The 20,030-nt window shown below is 42.4% G+C and overlaps 3 protein-coding genes across 3 annotated transcripts; 2 read left to right on the forward strand and 1 right to left on the reverse strand.

Moving 5' to 3' along the window:
- The first annotated feature begins 22 nt into the window (after window positions 1-22).
- On the forward strand, window positions 23-4,839 carry ASCL3 (achaete-scute family bHLH transcription factor 3). Its single transcript, XM_074918307.1, has one exon. It carries the CDS (start codon window positions 3,982-3,984, stop codon window positions 4,528-4,530), a length of 549 nt encoding a protein of 182 aa, XP_074774408.1. The 5' UTR covers window positions 23-3,981; the 3' UTR covers window positions 4,531-4,839.
- Window positions 4,840-7,535: 2,696 nt separating this feature from the next.
- C14H11orf16 (chromosome 14 C11orf16 homolog) lies at window positions 7,536-12,027 on the forward strand. The gene is given in 6 exon segments (XM_074918137.1): window positions 7,536-7,702; window positions 8,483-8,642; window positions 9,817-10,045; window positions 10,761-11,365; window positions 11,367-11,423; window positions 11,881-12,027. Coding segments are annotated over 6 exon segments (1,365 nt in total).
- A 2,225-nt stretch (window positions 12,028-14,252) lies between these two features.
- Window positions 14,253-19,248, reverse strand: AKIP1 (A-kinase interacting protein 1). Its single transcript, XM_074918139.1, has 5 exons — window positions 19,144-19,248; window positions 18,456-18,533; window positions 15,956-16,072; window positions 15,604-15,654; window positions 14,253-14,701 (listed from the first exon to the last, which is right to left on the reverse strand). The coding sequence occupies exons 1-5, from the start codon at window positions 19,240-19,242 to the stop codon at window positions 14,558-14,560; spliced, it is 489 nt and encodes a 162-aa protein (XP_074774240.1). The 5' UTR covers window positions 19,243-19,248; the 3' UTR covers window positions 14,253-14,557.
- Between the last annotated feature and the right edge of the window lie 782 nt (window positions 19,249-20,030).

Raw genomic sequence — 20,030 nt, forward strand, 5'->3', positions numbered from 1 at the left:
ACTTCTCTGAAAATGTGTCGGAATAGAAATATGTACTTAGATAAAGGAGAGAAAGGCTCACCAAATGGCTAATTGAAAAAAGTTTTTAATCCTTGATTCAAATTTAGCTACGCATGTGTAGTTAGATTATTGTCTGATAGAGTTTTCAGTTCCGGTGTGGAAGGAAATGGTACATGGGACAGTACTGTATGTTGCTGGGTGCAGTTCTGCCTGGGGGACAGGCTAGCATGGAAAATAAACTCTACACCTACACATGGCTCTGCCACATCAGGGCTGGAAACATAGTTGCCTCACATTTGCTCTGACTGCAACTTTTTTGCAGAGCTTTGTTCTCCTCAGTCCTGTAGTCTTCCAAAAAAAGTTGATCTGGAGGGAATTATGATGGGTGGTTAATTGGGGAGGCATGGGGTTCTTTGTTTAAATTTAAAAAAAAAAAGCAACAAAAAGCCCCTTCCAGAACCCCCTAAAAAGCCATAAGGTGGATTGACAGGACAAAAAAAAGAAATCCAGACTTGGGTTCAGTTACTGTGTTCATCATCCCACCCTGATGAGTCAGTAACTGGTTACAAATGAGTGATGTACCTAGGGTCCCCTAAAGAAAAATCCTGTAACTTGTTTGTTGAATACATGCCTGCCTACCAGTTCTACTAGATGTTCTACTTCTTGGCTGCCTTTCTGATGAGGCCTGAAGCTGGTGTGGAAAGGAGGACGCAGAGTACAGCCTTGTTGTGGTCCCACACGAGGACAGCAGAAGCAGAATGCTTTCTTTGACTGGCTGTATGTAGCTTTCCTGGTGGTAGTTCAAGTATTTCTAATCTTACAGTGTCTTCTGAAAGTTTTAAGATAAAATGGTTTGGTTTTGGATTTTTTTGTGTGATTTTTTTTTTTTTTTTACTTTGGTCAATAGAAGGGCCAAATAGTGAGATAATCTAAAGTGTCAAGGTAATCCTGTAAAATGTCAGAGTTTAAGTTAGGTGTCCTATTTTCTTGCACCTGTACAATTGGACAGCTATGTACTCATACATGTAGCATCCATAGGCCTATATATATTTGATTATATAGACTGATCACTCCATACTGTGTTGTAAAGCTTTACAATGTCTGTCTTGCTACCAATTGCTCACTGCATTCAATTCCTGCCTACCTCTATAAAGGCTTTATTAGAGACCCTTTATATGGTGTTATGCTTCTTAACACTAAGGGAATTTCCTAAAATTGCAGGAATAATGAAGATTAAATTTGAGGGTATTAAGCTGTCTAATCTGTGTCTTCACCTCTAACCTGGAGACAAATCCATCACAAGATTCTTCTAAATAAGTGCTGATTTTCTGTGTTTAAAATTAGTTTGGCTATACCCTGCTGGTATTTAACTAAATTCTAGCTGACTGTTATATTTAGCATTAAAGTATAAAATGCCAATAAATGAAAATACTGCTTCAATAGGCTGTAACAGAATAAATACAGGAAGGAAACAAAGCACATACCTGATTGCTTTTTGAGATAGTCTGGTTGTGTTCAATACAGTTTTAAAATTTCTAGCCCCTAATGCTGAGTTTTGTTGCCATCATAGCTGTGGTGTGGGTGGAAAAGCCAAACCAGAAATGAGCAGATCTAACTGTAAGCTACTTTGCATGTTGTCAATTGACTATAAATTGCAGTAGTCATTGACTCAGTGGAACAAGCTACATAATTCAGGTAAGACAGTTGCGTATTGCTGTATCTAGCAACAGATCTTCATTGAATATCAATGTTTTTGTAAATCGCTTCTACCAGCTATTCAGTAACTGTGCTTCCGTAGCTTTTGAATGAATTGTGTTTAATATGATCTCTTATTAAATAAGGTGTAATAAAAATGGGACATTAACTTATTTTTAATATCATTCAGATATTTTCAGGTATTCATCAGTCTTAAAATAGCACGTCTTGTTTCCTTGGATTTTTACTTTCATCTGAAGATTGGTGAGTCTCTAGTTCAAAAGGCAAACAGTCCTAACACTTGCATTTTGCACTTTGTGCAGGTAGTAAGGCAGCAGATAATTGTTTTATGTAATGCAATTGTGCAGCAGAAGTGTCAGTACTAAGCAACAAATACTGCAGGTATTCTTGAGGGGTTGTGTTGGTTTTGGTTTCTTGTTTTGTAGTGATATTTTGCTATAAAATGGGGGGGGTTTGCTATGTAACTGACTCTTTCTCAGACAATATTTTAAAGTTGTTAGCAGTAGAAACTTTTTGTACAATAACCTCACCTGTGTAAGTAGAAAAGGGAAAGATTACTCTTTTCATTTTATAATACTTCTGATTTTCTGTATGCATATTAATGTAAAATGGATGCGTGTTCATGCTTTCAGCCTACCTACAGAAGTACCAGTTTAAGATGTGTGTCTTTCTTGTCTAACAGTATAAATAATATATAAATGAACTCTTAACTCAGGATTTCTGTTGTGAGATCTATGTGCGTAAGAAAAACAGACAACACTGAATAGAGGCATTTTGATAGAATATGTTGTGAGGATAGGTGTATACTGAGTAAAAATTCTCTCTGTATTAAACATAGCAGGTATGAAGTAATTAGAAAATGTTAAAATATGCCCATATCCTTGTGAAGGATTAAGGGCATCCTATTTATGTTATGGAACCGTGGTCAGAATATTTTAAACTCTGCAAGGTTTTTGTGAGTATGGAATCTAGGTGTTTTTAATAACGTAGTTCAATGTTCAGGTGTGTTTTCTGTTGTAGATGGTGTAATGTAACTGAAGTGTTTTAGACAGCAAAATATAGATGTGGAAGTATATGGTGAGTATAAGAGCATTTTTGGATTGATTCTGTGTAGGCAAGTATTGCTTGCAGTTGGTGAGGCTGGATCACAGTAATTCTTCAAAAATTAACTAGTTATTTAAGTAGCTATTAGGTAACAATCATTATAGTTAGGCTGATATTTAGCTGTTTGAGTAATTATACTAGGAAGACACTATAATGTAGCTTCCTATGCAAGATTATCTTTCTTACAAATACATAAGTGTGCCTTGAGTAGTTACTCCTGCTGTAATGCTGCTCTGAAGAGAGGGTATGTGGTTTTAGTAGGCCAGTCTGAGTTACAGGCTTCTAGCAGTGCCCCAATGACCGTGTGCAGCCCCTTCATAGTACAATAGTTTATAATTGGAACAATAGTATTGGTACATGCATTTTTTTTCCTTTAATAAATTGATCATTTTATCATTCTCTATCAGTAGGATTAATATTTCATCTCTGTGTTTAATCTGCAGGTCAGTGGAGAAGGAATATGGAGGATCCAAAGAGATGTTAGGTTTAGCAGAAATTAATCCTCTATACTTTTTGTAAACCTTTCTATGTAGAATGGTTGTAATACCTGACAGACATAAAATTAAGATTGAGATCCACTCCCTGAACTTTCCATCTAATTAAGATAGTATAGTGAATGAAGCATCAAATGAATAGAGAGAAAAAAAAAAATGTCTTTAAAGGCTTTTCAGTATGGATAGGGAGTCTGTTACTGGAATTGTAGATTTAATTTTTTTTCAGGGAGGAGATGTGGGTGGAGAGAATGTCTCAGATGTTGGCCTGCTTTGTTTATTGTCTGTATAGATGTAAGTTTTGGCAGATTTTGAGCAAGCTAGGCCTATATGGAGTACGTAAAGGTAGATTCTCTTCACGTCTAAAGTTGAGGTGAAAGGATACTGTTTGCCATTTTAATTAGGCAGCTTTAGTGGCTTTATTTTCTTAAAATCTGTGGTGAATTATTTTAATCAGTGTTGCTGACATGTACTTTCTTGTGCTTTCAAATGGGACATTGTCTGCTCTATGTAACAATCATCCAACACCATTCTGAAATGTCATGAATGCATTAAAAGTATCTTCTGGAAAATGCCAGAAATGCCAAGTAGTGGTAAGTCCAGGTGAGTTTTTTCTACTGTTGAGTGTGAGATGTTTAAACTATTATGTAATTATGCGTTTCCAGGTTAAATGCAGAACTCCATGGATGGCAAAAGCTACTGTAACCTGATGGACAAGTTGTCCACCTGTACCGAGACTCAGCACGTACAGCTGGCAAGGCCTTTCTGTGCTGACCCAGTGGTCACGTTTCACATGTGCCCAGAAACACCAAACCAGGTCACTTGCACTGAAGATTTGTTCCTTCCTTTCGTGTCTGAGCATCTCATAATGGAGAATTTCTACAGTGAGCCCTGCACCTTTCCCTACCAATTGCCCCATTATAATTACTGTAGAAGTGAGTACTCCTATGGGCCAGCTTTCATCAGAAAGAGGAATGAGAGGGAAAGACAGAGAGTTAAATGTGTTAATGAAGGCTATGCTAAACTGAGGCATCACCTACCTAAGGAGTACTTGGAGAAACGGCTCAGCAAAGTAGAGACACTCCGTGCTGCAATAAAATACATTAGTTACCTACAGGCTGCTCTGTACAGTGATTCTGTGATGGCAGACGAGAATGTCGTGGAGCCAAGCCAAACACCTAAAGCACTTAAACAAAACCAGTTCTTGAAGACAATCTAAACCAAGCAGAAGGTATCATCTCTGGGAACCTAGTAACCACTGTATTATTAATGATGTGCGTGTTCCTGGCATGTCTTAGGAGAAGATCATATTATACATCAGTATCAGCCCACAGAGAAGAGTTTTAATTTTGCAGGTAGTAACTACACTTAGATACAAAAAAGACAACTAGGAGATCTCATCTGAATGGCCTAAGTTAGTTAATTCATGGAAATAGGAAAGCATTTCTAAAATTGTCACCAAACCAAAAATGTAAAACGTGTGAAGTAACTGTATGTATTGTAACCTGCACGCTTTAAATAAAGTCTTTTCACTGATGAGATTGATTTCTCTCATTTTCTGTAATGTTACTGGTTTATTCGTATGCGCTTTCTTAAAAGATTTTTGGTCTAATTGACAGTGTTTCTCTTAAAAGGCCTTTCTAAACGTTCCCAGGAATGTTGTTAGATGCCAACTGAAATGATAACTTAGTTTAAAAGGGGGAAAATAAAGAGAAGGGTAGCAGCTCTTGGAAGTACAATTGCTGAACATAGGAAGAGCATAATGTCTTGCAAGTGCTGCTCCATCCTTATTGATGAATATTTTAATCCCATTTAAAAATGTTGATTTAGCCTACTTTCTATTGAAAATTTAATTCTTCTTCAGCTGTCAGTGCCCTTAAAAATTACTGGGACTGCTCGGGCAATACACACTACAAAGAGATTTGTCAAGATCTTGACCCTGGGGGGAAAAAACCCTGCAACAAAAATTTTTCAGGACTTTGATAATGGTTGTCCTCTGGGTTGGTCTTTACAGAATAACAGACTGGGAGGTCAGGACTGTTGATGGTTTCAGCTAAGTGGTATAGAATACATTTATGCAAAGATGGTGAAGAGAGTGTTCTTAACATTTGCTGTACGTGAATTGATTATTGATATTAACATTTCTGCTGACAGCATGAGAGCAGGTAGTCTGTGGGTGCAGTAGAATGTACAGAAAATGGTTACAGACTTCCTAAGTGCTGTATATTTGTTCCTAATTGCAGTCATCCACTCTGTTATCTTGTTTTTATAGCAATGATTTGAAAAATGCCTACAAAATGCAATTAACTATTCCTCCCCCCACCCCCTCATTAAAAAAAAAAAAAGTAAAAGTTAATGTTTGTTAAGGAGAAAATGAAGATAAGGGATAATAGCAGAGATTAACAGGTAGATTTCTGCATTGTATTCTGACATGTTTTTGATACACACTTTGCAGGAAAAGGGTAGAATGCATTAATCCTTACCCTTTATTGTGAAAAGGAAAAGTTTGTAAAGTGATTTGATCTCAGTTTGTCTCAGCTTCAACCTTTCTGTCTGCATTTCAAAGCAATTTATTTGTCACACACTGTGGTGGTGGGCTTTTTTTTTTTCTAAATCCGAACTGTAGCTTCGTATGATGCCCTGCAGTAGTAGGCAGAAAGCTTAGAGGACACTGTGCCCTCTTATAATCCCTTCTCTGACCCTACAGTCTTCTAGTGCAATATGTAGATCAACAGGGAATTGAAAATTAAGTGGATGCGTGGCAGACAAATTGTCCTCTCTAGTCATGTTCCACCGTTGGTATTTTTTTAACAAGTAAGGTCAGGGTGTCTGATCCTGGTAGTAACAACTGTGGCAATCTCCGTAGCAACTAGGAAACACTGGCAGCAAATGGCTTCCTGCATCAAACAGGCAAAAGGGTAAGATTTCTGCAGTGGGACTAAATCGAAATCGACCTGCTGTAGTGTTATCAATAGCTGGTAAGTTTGAAAAGCTGCTGTGGTGAAGTACTTGGAGTTATCCAGAAAATAAATCAGTGTTGTGCAATTGCCTTTGTCAGTGCCCTGTTTTATACAGAAAGAAGGGACCTGGCTCTGTGGTAACGGCACTGAATGGGTTTAAAATGTGCTTTAACGTAGAATTGGTAATTGCATTTCCTCACAAAGTATTACAGATTCCATCTTGTTTGGGTTTGATACTAGGGGAGTTTGTGTAGTTGTGAAACAAGTGAATAACTCGTATTGATTTGTCAACTTTAAGAGGCATTTTGCAGCAGTTAATCCACTTCTTGTAGGTTTGGTGTGCTAGTTTTCTGAAATTGTGTTTATCTGGGAGTCCTCATAAAAAGGACTCCTAGATCATATCTCTTAGAGAAGAAATAAAATAACATTTAAATGTAATATGAGTGCTTCAACTGTACCTTGTAAATTAGGTGCTTAAAACTTCCATGGAAATTCAAGAACATAAATTTTACTCTAAGCATGCTAAATACTTCTAAGAAATATTTTTTTTTTAAAAAGAATGAAAGCTTGTCTACTACATCTTGTCAGATTACCACAGATAGCATCACATCATCAATTTTACTGTGACAGGCTCTGAATAGTTATCACTTGTCAAATCTGAGCACCTTATTCTTTCTTACGGCAAGCCATAATCCTACTGTTATAAAACATGACAGGACAGCTGAAAGATCAAAATATTTCCTCTTAATACATCACTATAAATAAAACAAGTAACAGGCAACTGTAACATCATGTTCGAAAACTGTCATGTTTACTCAGCTTGTCAACTTCAGCTGTAGTTTCTGCCTTGGCTTGTAAAACAAAGATTTGGCTGGGACTGTGTATGAGAAAGCTTAAAGGAGAGTGTAGGTATAAGAAAAGAGCTGGATGTTAGAGAGGGAAATAAAAGTTGGAAGGAGGTGAAAGCTATTGCTTTCCTGGGTGTTTTCCCAGCATTTCTAGTTTCCTTGGGTGTTTCTGTCCCTCTGCCAGGTCGGGATTTGGGTGACTGAAAAATCACTGAAGTCAGTGATACGGGTTCATCTGACCAAATGCCACTCTGGATATTTTGAATTCATTTTTTTAAAATAAAAAAACTAAATAACAACTACTGAGTTTTGAGGTACCCTGGAAAGCATTTGCTTTTGTTGGAAAAAGCCAGTACATTGTCTCTCTTCTACCAACAGATCACACCTGAGTCCTGCAGGTGGCTGCTTTGGCAAGAATGGCTTGTTCAGAAGGGTTCCTGCCTGCGGCTCGTAGGTATTGCAGCGCCATGCCAGCTCTGGACAAGGTCTTGTGCTCCAGCATCGTACCTACTGCCAACCCCTGCTGCAGGAGCTCTTTTGTAGGGCATCCCGCCTGCATCGCCGAGCCCCTCACCCCCCAGAGGTAAAATCAAGTTCTTGTTTGAGTCTGTGACTTGTTCTTTTTCATGATATCTAATAGGATAAAACATGCTGGTGTGTCAGATTAATAAATTAATGGCTTGAACATCATTTGAGCTTTGTCCTCCCCTGCACTGGCAGTTTTTTAGATGGTATTAACTAAAGCGATTTGCTACCCTGGAGACTGTGAAAAGCAAAGCCTGAGTAAACCTCCTATCAAAGAAACATTCCTTTAATATTATTTGGATAAATAAAAGCATCTTGCGTTAGTAGCTGTCTTCTGTGAAATGTTTCTAATGCTTTGTGACAGGGGATTATTTTTCCTGTTTTGAACTCGAACCTGTCAGCAACCAGCAGCTTCATTATTTATTTTTCTGTTGGTCCCTGAATGCCCCAATGTAAACAGTGCTCTCAAGAGCACCTAAGCTGTGCTCTGTGCTGGAGATGGCTCCTTTCTCCTGGGTTGCATTGGCTCACCATGTAAATGGCAAAGGTGGTAATGCAGGTGATGGTGGCCCAGGATTCCAGTATACTGCTGGCTTGCTTCCTCTAAACTCAAAACCAAAGAAATCTGGATAAAAAACAGGCACTGATGTGTGCTTTCCCCAAGAGCAAGGAATTGTCCCAACACAAGCAACTTTTTTCTTTCTTCCCACATGCTTTGGCCTGTGGGAGTGCTACAAAATGAGGTGAAGTGATCCAGTTCTTAAATCTTACAAGATTTTTTTTTAATGACCTACAGAAGTTGTTTCTCCTGATGCTGACCCATCTTCTTTTTCTTGAGGTGCCAGTGGATCAGCCACTGCTTCTCATCCCCTGGCCCAGCATGGAAGAGGCTGAGCGCATCGGGGAGATCAGTGAGCTTAGACAGCAACATCCCTGTGCTGGTGAGAGGGGAACAAGATGGATTTTATTACCAGGGTACAGTAAAAGAGGAGATACAGGTGAGTGATGGCTGCTGTGTGGTAGTCATGAGTGTGTGTAATGGTGTCCAGTCCACCAGCAATCCTCATGCACCACCTGAGTTTAGTGTAGCAGTTTTGACTTCAGCTGGTGCATGAACTGGAGAACAAATCACTGGGTCAGCAGATGCTCCTGGTTATGTTGTTTCATAAAGCTCCCGACATGCCTGGTTCCAGGCTGTCCTCACCTCCTGCTGCCTGGCATGCCAGGTGAGCCTTTTGTATGCAGCACAGCCTCAGGCACCAGTAAACTAATAATGATCAGATCCTTGCTCTGCTCAGCCGTCTTCACTGAGTCCATTTCTAGGAGTGAGCAAGCATGTTTCAGGGATCCTCATCTTGTGCAGAAGATGGGTGCCCCCAAACTCCCAGTTCCTGGTGAGAGCAGTGGTGGTGTGCACCTTGCAAGAGCAGGCCCTCTGCTTCTGCTGGCGCTGGGCATTGAGCCAGGCTCGGACAGTGTGAGTGCTGTTGTGAGCAGTGTCCTGGCTACTGTTGTGTGTAGACACATAACCATCAATAGCACAGGAAAAGTGTTAATGTTTTATGTACACACTTCCAGCTTGAGTCAGCTATGGACCAATGGCTTGGTGTATTTTCAGAAATGTTAGTGAAAGCTTTAATTCATTAGTTTGTTAGCACTTCAAACTTAACAGAAAAAAGAACCTATTCTTTCTCAAGAACAGGGAAGTACCTCGTTTCATTGTTGATGGAAAGCCTCTTGACAGGCCTTAATTTAAAAGAAAAAAAAAACCCAACCTCTCCCCCCCACAAGAAGCAGAGTTAGTGTTGTATGTAATGAGGAAGGACTTGGGCATGACTGAAGACCAGGTCTGAATGGCTTCAGTGCCCCTTGTTATCTGGCACACAGGGCATGGTTTGTGAAATCCAGTTGCACTCTATCTATAGCTTTTTATCTTGGGGAAGAAAATAAAGGTCCTAGTGGCAGTAAATCTGTACATATGCTTCACTCAGCTTGCTTTCTGGTGAGCCTCACAGACTGTGTCAATGCCAGACTAACACTGCATACTATTTAGCTACTGTTGAGACTTGCTTTGTGTTTTGACCTAGCCACATAGCCACAGAATGGCCTTCTGGTGAAGGTTGCATTATGGACTGTTTTTCAGAGGAACTATTATTTTGTTCCTGGTAACAGAGTGAGAGAGGCGTGTTCCTGGTAGAGTTTGCCAAACCACTTGTGTCATGTGGAAGGCTTCCAGTGTGTGTGCAAAAAACACCAAAAGACAACATCCTGGAATATGTGAATGGCATGAAGCACTCCTTACTCCCTGGAGACAAAGTGCTGGCACCCTGGGAGCCAGATATGGCCAGGTATGGCCCGGGAACCGTCCTCATGGGCATTGAGACAAGGGACCCCTTACGAGGTAAGAAAGATACCACCTCCTTCCTTGCTTTGCTCCAGAACATGAGTGAGACTGTCAGAATAAACTCTTGTCATGGTGCTACTGCCAGAGAAACACTGGTGCACAGACTACAGTTTAGTGTTGCTTAAAGGTTGCAGGAGCTGATGAGACTTGCTGATGGATATCTGCATGTAACCTCACCAGTCTGACCCTAAGGAAGCTGTGACCCATAAAAAAAGTCACCTGGGTCCATGCTTCCTGTCTGCTTGGACAAGGCTGTGTCTGTCATGGGAAGAACACTGGCCTCTCCATGAAGGATACAAGTGAGGCAGCTCTCAGGAAGCACCCGTTGGTGCTTGAAAGCTCACATTTGTACCAAATGGTACATCTGGGGGTGGTTTTATCACCCAAATGTAGGAGATTTCAACAGCTCAGTCATTTTTCCCATGTCTGACGGTCAAGCTCCACTGACTTATCAAAATACTGTTCTTGGAGCATTACTGCTAACTTGGTCAGCAGCAACAAATGTTACTCAGTCATTTTCTTGCGCATCTGATGACAAATTGGGAGGAAAGATTCTGCCAGGCCTGTTGTCACATTGTTACAGAGAGGGGCGATGGTTGATTCTAACATTTGACAGGAGTACATAAAGCTGCAAAGCCTGATCAGTGTATGTGTGCTGCCCTGGCAGGCTACCTGCTTACAGCTGCTTGCTTTTTGCTTTTTCTCTCAACAGCCTCAGAAGATGAAGAAATTATAGTCCAGTTCTGGAATGACAAGACAGTGAAACTCCCACGAGGTGTGGCTCTGTGGATCCCTCCTAGCCTGTGGGAGAGGATTGTAGAGATGATCCACATGCCCTTCACCAGTAGGGTGAAGCCCAGAGAAAGTCCAGACATTAACTCTTGTAACTTTTCCTGCAGTCCCAAACCAGCCCTGATTCCTGTTTGTGCTGTGCATAGCCTTGCATGGCACCACTTGCTCTGCTCACCCTGCTGGCCACATTTCCACCATCACTGTGATGGTACATGCTGTTTGTCAGCATACGTAAGGTGCATCTGCTGCTGCCATCCCCGTGTTGATGCCTGGTGGCCTCTTCCATCCAGGTCTCTGGTCTTTCAGAGTGAAACTGAAGAAGCAGAGTCCAGCAGCAAGCCCTCTCCATGCCTTCTAGAACGGAAAGGCCCCAAACAAGAAGCAGCAGCAGCTGTGGCAGCATCTTCCCCCTCTTCTGATTCAGAGTGTGACCTGGAGCCATTCCCCACAAAGAGTACTGTGGTGGACAGTGCTGTTAACACAGGCTCCAGCTGCCTTCAAAAGCCCAGGCTAAAGGATTCTGCAAGACTTGAGTGGAAATATTAGAAAAGAAGCCACCACAAGTCCCATCCCACTAATCCAGGTACCTTTTAACACCCACACAGGGAAGCAGCAGCCAGAGGGAAAAAACCCAAATGTGTTCTGGGTCCCCTTCATCTGGGCAGCTGCTTTGCCTGTAGTTTATTAGTATAGATACTATGAATTTGCATATCAGTCTCCGGTACAGTGTTTCCCCCTCCCCAATGTTTCTCCTGCCTCATCTTGCGTGCTAGCTCTTCTTTTGGCAACTCATCCAATGGAAAACTACCAGAACTGATTTCATTTGGAAGCATAGATATCCCTCTCTGAGTTTGTTCCCTATCATTTTCCCACACTTTTTATGATGGTAAGATCTTCATTAACCTTTGTAGCTAGTCCATGAAGAATAACCCAAAAGAATTCATTTCAGGCTTAAAAGTACGTTTTCCTCTCTTCTGAAATGAATGTTTCTCCATTTTAGTTCTGGTTTCACTCTTACACACAATGTTACTTCTTCCCAGGACTTGGCAATTGCAGCAGCACATGTACAAAGGATAAGCCGGAATCCAAAGTCATCTCTGTTGGGGACGTGTCCTGTGTTGCCCCAAGTAATTGGAGTGCAGTGTCTGAAACCATTGAGCAATCTCCCAGAGGGCAACTCACAATGAAAGAAATCTTCATAGACCAAGATTTCAAGCCATTGTTGGGGGTAAGGTAATCTGTATTAACACTGTATTTATGTAAACATGCAGGTTGTTTGAATGGAAGAAAGATTCTTGTTAATGGTCTAGAAGCTGGCTAGTAAAATACACTGTTTCTAACTGCTTGCTAAGGCCATCCACCAGTTTTGTGACAGGCAGGAACCTTCACCAAAACAAAACAAAAATTCCAAAACCCTAAAAAAAGGGCTGAAGCTACTTGGTGAAATGGAAAAGGCCAGTAGGGAGCTTCATGCAGACATGCTGTATTAGCAGGTGTCACAGCTGTGCACTGAAGTGACATGCTTTGCCTTTTGATAAAACTAAAAAGAAACCAGAGTGGTTTCATTCTAGCCTCAGTCTGGCAGCATGAATCACAGTAGTGGATGCAATGTGGTAATACAGAGTATAATGACATACTTTTATTCCTGTAAAACAGCCCTTATTGTTTTTAAACCTAGAAGGTACATTGCTACTTCTTGAGACAGCTGAAGCAGTTATGTAATACAGACTTCATCAGAAGTAACTTGCCACAAAGAAGTGAAGGTAGAGACCAGGCTTCTTGGAGGTGCTCTCTGTGGGGCTAGTGTCCTCCCACTATATTCACCAAAACCCCCCCTAACTTCTAAAGGAGCAAAGGTTTGGGTCAAAGCCTAACAGTTTCCGAAAATCATTCAGTCTTATTGGATGCTTTTGTGTTTCAACAGTAAAGCTTGTACTAGCACAGAAACAATGACCATTATTAAAGCTGAGTGAGGCAGAGGTGCCTAGTTTACAGCCAGGAAAGCAGCAGTTACAAGGGCACTGATGCTTTCTTTCAGAGTAGACTTCCAAGGGATTTTTTTTTCTGTCCTCCAGGAAGGTTTTACAGCATCAGAAAAACAAAGATATAAAACAGAAAGAAAGAAAACAGAGTCAGATGATAAACATAAAGCAATTTGTATAGAAGATGATGAACTTGATGATATAGACTATGTCAGAATAGGACAGAAAAAACAGCAAAGAGCTCATTTGCAACAAACCAGAGACACATTATCAAACAGAATTCAATAAATGTACAACTGATGAAGTTCAGGAGCTGAAATTTCATGTAAACTGCTTATACTATATCAGCATTACATTTATTAAGCAAATCAAGTTCTGATTTAGGTACTGTCTCTTTAGAATACCTTTATGGATAACTGTATAATTTTAATAACTGAGAAACTCTTATTTCCATGCATATCAAACTTCAGCATCCTTATTCTCTACTCCAAGGTGTTGTATTAAATTCCTAATTATTTGGACTTGACTTTACAATTCTGGAGAGGTCGGGTAAACTAGTACGAGGACTAAAAGCCTGAACAGATGAACAGCAAGGGTATAATAAACCTCCAATTTGTCTACAGTTCTCTCGAGTCAGCCAGAAGAATTCAGCGTAGTGGTTTCTTTTTGTAGAAAGCCAGAAGGAATGGAGAAACAATACAAGTTGGCAGCTGAAAGTATTTTTTTCCAGGATTAAAGTGGAAGAGAAAGTAAGCAGAGGGTAAAGGACCTGCTACTGTACATACAAACCAAAAAAACATTTAGAGATCAAGCAGTCAAGTTGCTGAATTTTATATTCCCATGAAAATTAACTGAAACATTAATACCATCAGCTATAAAAAGATTACAGATATATATATATATGTGCCATGTCATTAATTTGAACTGTGGAATCTGATCCTTCAGGAGAGTTAAGTATCCAGGGGGTCTCATTAGTGGAACTGCTCATGTTTAAAGTGTATGAGCTTGGCCATAAACTGCAGCATGAAGTTGCTCAGTGGTACTTTTCCCCTGCAGGAAATAAGAGGTAAATCAGAGAACCTGACTGCCTCCTGAAAAAGGCAGCTAGCTGGTGTTTAGCCCAGGTAAGAGCCTGCAGAGACAGGACTTGAAGGGGCAATGCTTTATGTGCCTATACTAAATGTGTGACACACATTCAAGCACTTTCCTGAGTTGGGGTCCTAGACAGTAAATTTCATTGGCATTTTATTTCCTTATCAGAGTAATAAAAGTACAGATAGCAGAGATGTTTTGTGAGTCAGCTGCTCTACAATCAGTGCCAGCCCCCAGAAGCTCATGTACATCCATATTTACACATGGATCATGCTCTCTATGGTCAAGAATGCGACATGGACATTCTGTCTGAGGATAATATAAAAGAAGCCGTCATCACAAAGACTAAACTGTATTTTATTCCACTGATTGTATCTAATTGTTAAAAGCATAAAAACCTGGAATTACACAGTCACATAATCGGATCTAAGGCATACAATGTAAAAATATTTATAAAATCAGTGTATAAAATGGGCTGCATATAATTGCATTAAGTAAAAAACAAATGTACAGGCCATAAAAATGGAGTCCCAAAGAGGAGGATACTATTAAAGTGCTAACAATAAAAAGAGATACATAGTTCATTACATGCATTAAAACAGCCTCGTATTTTATTCCTGTGATTGCCAAGAAACCACAAACGTCATAGAACAAAAGTTAAATTCACACTTTGTCCTGCATTGACATCTACCACATGGGTTTGTTGCACCATGTCCTCTGAGGTTGCTGTGACAGAATAGGTGCCAGGAGAAACTTCAATGTAAATGTCTTCGGAAGCTTGTCTGGTCTTTAGGGGAAAAAAACCCAAGTTTCATTACTATTTAGTCATCTTAGATTTCCCACAAAAATAAAAATTTTGAATTTGGATTTAAAAAGTTACATTTCAGCTATATAAACGTACTAACATTTTTCAAAATATACAGGCAGCATGGACAAATTCTAAAACATTTCTGTCAGTGCAAAAATTAGTAAGTGCCATACTCAAAGTATTACATCTAATGTTTCAATCAATGGAAATAATCAACATGCTCTAATCTCTGCCTCACAGAACTGAAAGTTACCAACCTAAATGGTTTTGAACATAAACCTGGAAAACATCCATACAACAAGGATGCTCCCCCTAATTTGTACTGTGGTACAGACTCCATGTTTCTCATCTTTTGTGACTTAGAAGATCCTGAAATTGATTTGGTGAGGTGTTAGGCTTTGAAAAATGAAAAAAGTTTTCTTTTCCTTGAGGAACAGAAGTCTTTGGAGAGACTGTATGAGGGCCAAGCATAACTGGCTGAGCAACTGCTGTGTGCCTTGCTGCATGCCTTTCCTCAGCACAGGGAGTGTCAGGAGAACAAATGAGGTGAGACTGGAGAACTGCTAGATTATTGCTGCTGATGCAATTCACAAGAGCCTAAAGATTAATCATGGTGTTTGACATTCTGTACCAGTCCAAAATATGAAGTAGACTCTTAACTGGTTATGTGCCAGAATGACACAATCTGGTTTGTAATTAATTGTGCAAGTCTCTGTATGCCCATTCTACTGCCCACCTATACATACATAAGGATTGTGAATGCACTACTGGTAAATCTTCTGTGCCATTACACCATACCCAATCACAAATTTTAACCACTTTGATACAAAATGATAAAGAAATGTCATATCTTAATTTTAAAAAGTATTCTATAAACTTACATGTTGCTGGCAAGTTTTAGCTTGTCTGGGTGCTACAGAGGCTTCCATTCTCTGTAAAGAAAAATATACTGGTTTCTAATGATACAACACAAAGGCAAATTCAGCCCGAGAGAAGGGATGCTTTATGTACATGAAATTTTCCCCTCCACAGAAGGACTGGTATGATGCTGATTGGTACCACCAAAAGTTACTTTGCCTTCCCCCCTCACCTGGCAACAGAAGACTCTGATCAGTCCAGGTGTCAAACCACATACATTAGTGTAAGCAAGTGTCACAGACAGTAGATAGGTAACAACTGTCTTGTGGTGAGGGACAGAATAACCTTTAAAAAAACCCCAAACCACCTACTTACTTCCTCTTCTTCAGAGGACTCCAGCTCTCTTTCCCCTCCTTGCCTGCTGTGGTATCTGCAGATGTGTTTGATTTCATGCTCTTTGCATCTAGAGGCTGCCATGAAGCCATAGTACTTCTGGACAACAACAGAAACAAGAGTATTATGTAGAGAAGCATCAAAGCCATGCTCACAACTACTGCAGATTTACAGTTAAAAGTAGAACTGCACAACTATTGACTTTCTATATTAATTGGCTGGTTTGTTCTTGCGTAAGGATGAAAACAATGCCTGGATGTCCACAGGACATCTGCATTCTGGTACAAAACTGTCAGCCCCGATTTTAGATGCCTGTCTCCTGACACATAGGGACTCTAACACCTCACAACTGAACTCATGAAAATATCAGGAGCAATGCTCTGGAAACATCTGCCTGACCAGGCTCTGCAAGAAAAGCTCTGGTGGATGTGTATGCAAGCTAGGTGCTTTGCAACCTAGCCAGTGAAGACTGGTTCTTCAGGGGCATGGGCAGGAGCAGTGCTCTAAAAGTAGAACACGTTAATACTAAAAAATGAGTTAGTAAACAATCTGAAGTGTCTTCAAGGCTGGTATCAGTAGCATAGCAGTTTTGAGAATTGTATTTAAGTCCACAGCAGCCCTTTTCTGGCTCCACAGTAAAGGTACTTCAATCTTCTCCACTGCAGATTAAGTATTTGAGTACAGCTCTGCTGCCATCTGTTGTCACCAGAGAACTCTTCCCAGAGTTACCTTTTTGATCATGGGGACCAGAAAGTTCCAAAATACCTATTTCATTTCACTTCTATTTTCCTTGTCTCCAACTGTCAAGACTAAACTTAACAAAAGTAAGGCCAATAGCAATTCTTATTTCCAAATCTACTGCTGTGCTTTATTCCTTGAGGTTATGCACACAGCAACAGATCTGGTTGCTTGTATTGTGGTTTATTGTGGAGCTATGTCCCAAAATACATTAAATACTCTGACCTATCGCATAATGCTCCACAGAGCATCTCTATCACAGAAGGTGAGCTGGATCCTTTTACGTGATGTCACTGAGCAAATAAATGACATCAAACTTTTGGTAAGAAATGTGGATAAACTTTAGTCCCTTAGTAACTCTAAACAACTCATCTTAAATCACAATTTTAATCGTTTGCCTAAATGGTTATGTTGGCTGTGGATTTTTATTTGCACTTTGTAAACTTTACCCATGAACTTGTAGGTCTGAAAATTCCCCCCTCCCTCCCTCACCTTTTATGACTTTTCTCTACAGAGGATGACTGAAACAGTATTGTCTTGGCTGATGCATAACTGTGGAAGTCACCCACTGCTTGTTCAAACTCTAATACTAACAGGACAGAGGATGAGTCTCTATACACGGTTACATTTTTGTTTCATCTTGTGTAAAAATATTCCACCAGAGTTGTAGGATTAACTCTGTATGTAGTGCTTTTAAGTGATTCCTTTTTCATTTCAGAGATAATTAGCTGGTGTGTGTTGAACTACTGTTTTCTCTAATTTAACTAAAAACTTAGCCTCTGTTATTAACTCTGCAGACAAGAGCTCCCTGCTGCATTATGATAACAGATCCTGAAGGGCAGATGATGTAAACTGTGATGGGAGTTTTCAGAGACTATAATGAGCTAGTTGGGCTGCATGGCTGCATTCACAAGGACGAGCTGCAGAGATGATCATACCCTGCAGAGTAACGACACCCAGCAGCCAGAGCCAACATGAAAGCAGTGGAGCTGTGTATCTGCGTGCCATCCTTCTCCATTTCTACTTATCACAAAGATGTGGTGCTGCTCAGAACTGAGCACAAGCTCCTTAGCCAGTAGCAACTTCCCAAATCCAGTTTGCTTCAACAATACTGAGGAGGTTAACTCTAAGTTCAGAGCAAACGTGACACAAAGCAGTCTCTTTGCTCAAGATTCAGATTCTCCCTTACTTCTGACACCCAGAACACACTGAATCCATCAGCCAGCATGAACAGCTCATGTTAGCATGATGAAAACCAAGGGTTACTCTGTTGTAAAGCCACTCCACAGCAGAGGTACCCACCAGCACTGGAAACAACTCTGTACATTGTGACACCTGACAAGCCTGCCTGCAGTGGCTGACACAATGTAATTTGTGATGTCATCTGACATTTCTGTCTCTCTAACCATATTGTCTTTCCACCAAGAAGTGGAGGAACCCTCTGCTAAAATCTGTACTGGTACTGTCTATGGGAAATGCTGATAGTAGTGCTTATCAACTCAGGTGGTACCAGTTGCTCAGGGTAACACTAGTAAAACCTACCATGTAATCTACCACATGACGGCAAATGCCCCAAATTTCTTAATCGAAGCTGGCATCACAGCCTTGCTGGCTAAGCTCTTGCTGTGCAATGAGCAAAACTGAAGTCTAATTTCTGCAGTTTTAGCAAAAGTAGTGCAAACAGGCCTCTACCTGGCACATCATACACATTCTCCTTTGCACGGGCCTGGGGTTAAAACCTCACCTCGCATTCCTTTGTGGCTTGATTCATCAAGTTCATGAGTGAAGTGAATGCTGCACTAAGACGTTCCGAATCTTCTTCCTGCAATTAAAGACAATTTTTGTAACTCATAATGTGGTGCGAGTCGCTTAGAGGTAGAAAGTGTCAACTGATCAAACGGCAAAAAACCGCTAGTGCTGGAGGCTGTCCCGGGGGTGACAGTCCCGTGCAGCTCCCGCTGCAGCGCGCCCACCGGCCTTCCGCCGGCCCCGACACGCACCCGGCAACGCTGGGGCACCTGCCACAGCCAAGAGCTCACCGGTGGAGCGGCCGCCTCGCCCCGCGGTCCTGTAAAGCACCGGTAACGCAGTTTTAAGTGCCCGTGCCCTTCCCCACGCAAAACGCAGGGGAAGCGGCCAAGTGTGAAACTGCGGGACGTTAAAGCACGTACCCGGCCCGGCTCCCCGCACATACACAGGTACACCCTCACACCCCTCACGGACACGAGCGATCCCGCCACCATTTAAGGTCGCAGCTCGGCACTTCCTATTTATCCGGCAGCATTTCTGCCTCCGCGGCCGCCCTGCCTTCCCGCCGCCCTGACCGGGCCCGAGGCCGGGAGCCGTCCCCCCGCCCTGACCGGGCCCGAGGCCGGGAGCCGTCCCCCCGCCCTGACCGGGCCCGAGGCCGGGAGCCGTCCCGCCGCACTGACCGGGCCCGAGGCCGGGAGCCGTCCCGCCGGCCGCCGCCGCGCCCGCTCCAGCACGTCGCGCGCCAGCCCCGCCGTCCGCCCCGCGCGCGCCCGCTCCATCCCGCCGCCGCGTCACAGTGCGCATGCGCCGCCGCTCCACCGCCCCCCCCCGCTGTCGTTAGGGGGCGCCACCGCCCCGCCAGTCCTGCTCCGCCCCGCCCCGCCCCGCCCCGCCCCGCCCCGCCCCGCCGCCCCGGGGCAGGTCCCCCCTCGGGCCCGGTCCCGCCGAGAGATCTGGGGGCTGCGTTTTCCCCTCACGTCACCGCTCTGGGGCGGGCCTGCGCCCTGCCCTGCCCTGCGGTAAAGCCGCCGCCCCGGGCGGGGGAGGAGCGTCCGTCTCTGAGCTTCTCTCAGGGGCGCCGCTCCCGGTAAGGACGGGTCCGCGAGGCGCTCGGTGCAGCTCCGCGGCTGTCCCCGTGGGGCGGCAACGGGGAAGCGCCGAGAGCAGCTGCGGGGTGCTGAGCCCGGGCAGGTTCGCCCCGCGGCCTCTAGCGGGAAGCGGTACCCCTGAGTTTGCTTTAAACCGGCGAGGTACAAAACAGCGGTTGCGGTACGAGCGGAGTGAGACAGGTATTGGTGAGGCGACAGAGCGCCTGCTCACCAAAAAAAAGCCCTTTCACTTTGGTTAGTGAAAAGAAAGCATGAAGTGTTTTGGCCTACTGCAAGCAAGTTTTACCAAACAAGCCAGTTTGCTCCCTGGAAGCTGCTTCTGACCCAGGAGGGGTTTCCAGCAGGACAGCGCGTATGCGTGAGGCTTCGCCAGCCCCGCAGCGTGCAGTCCCTGCTCACACCTACCAAACAGACTTGGGAAGTCACCATGGAACTACATGGAGTACAAGTCACCATGG

The sequence above is a fragment of the Athene noctua genome, chromosome 14, assembly GCF_965140245.1.
Source record: "Athene noctua chromosome 14, bAthNoc1.hap1.1, whole genome shotgun sequence".
Taxonomy (NCBI): Eukaryota; Metazoa; Chordata; class Aves; order Strigiformes; family Strigidae; genus Athene; species Athene noctua.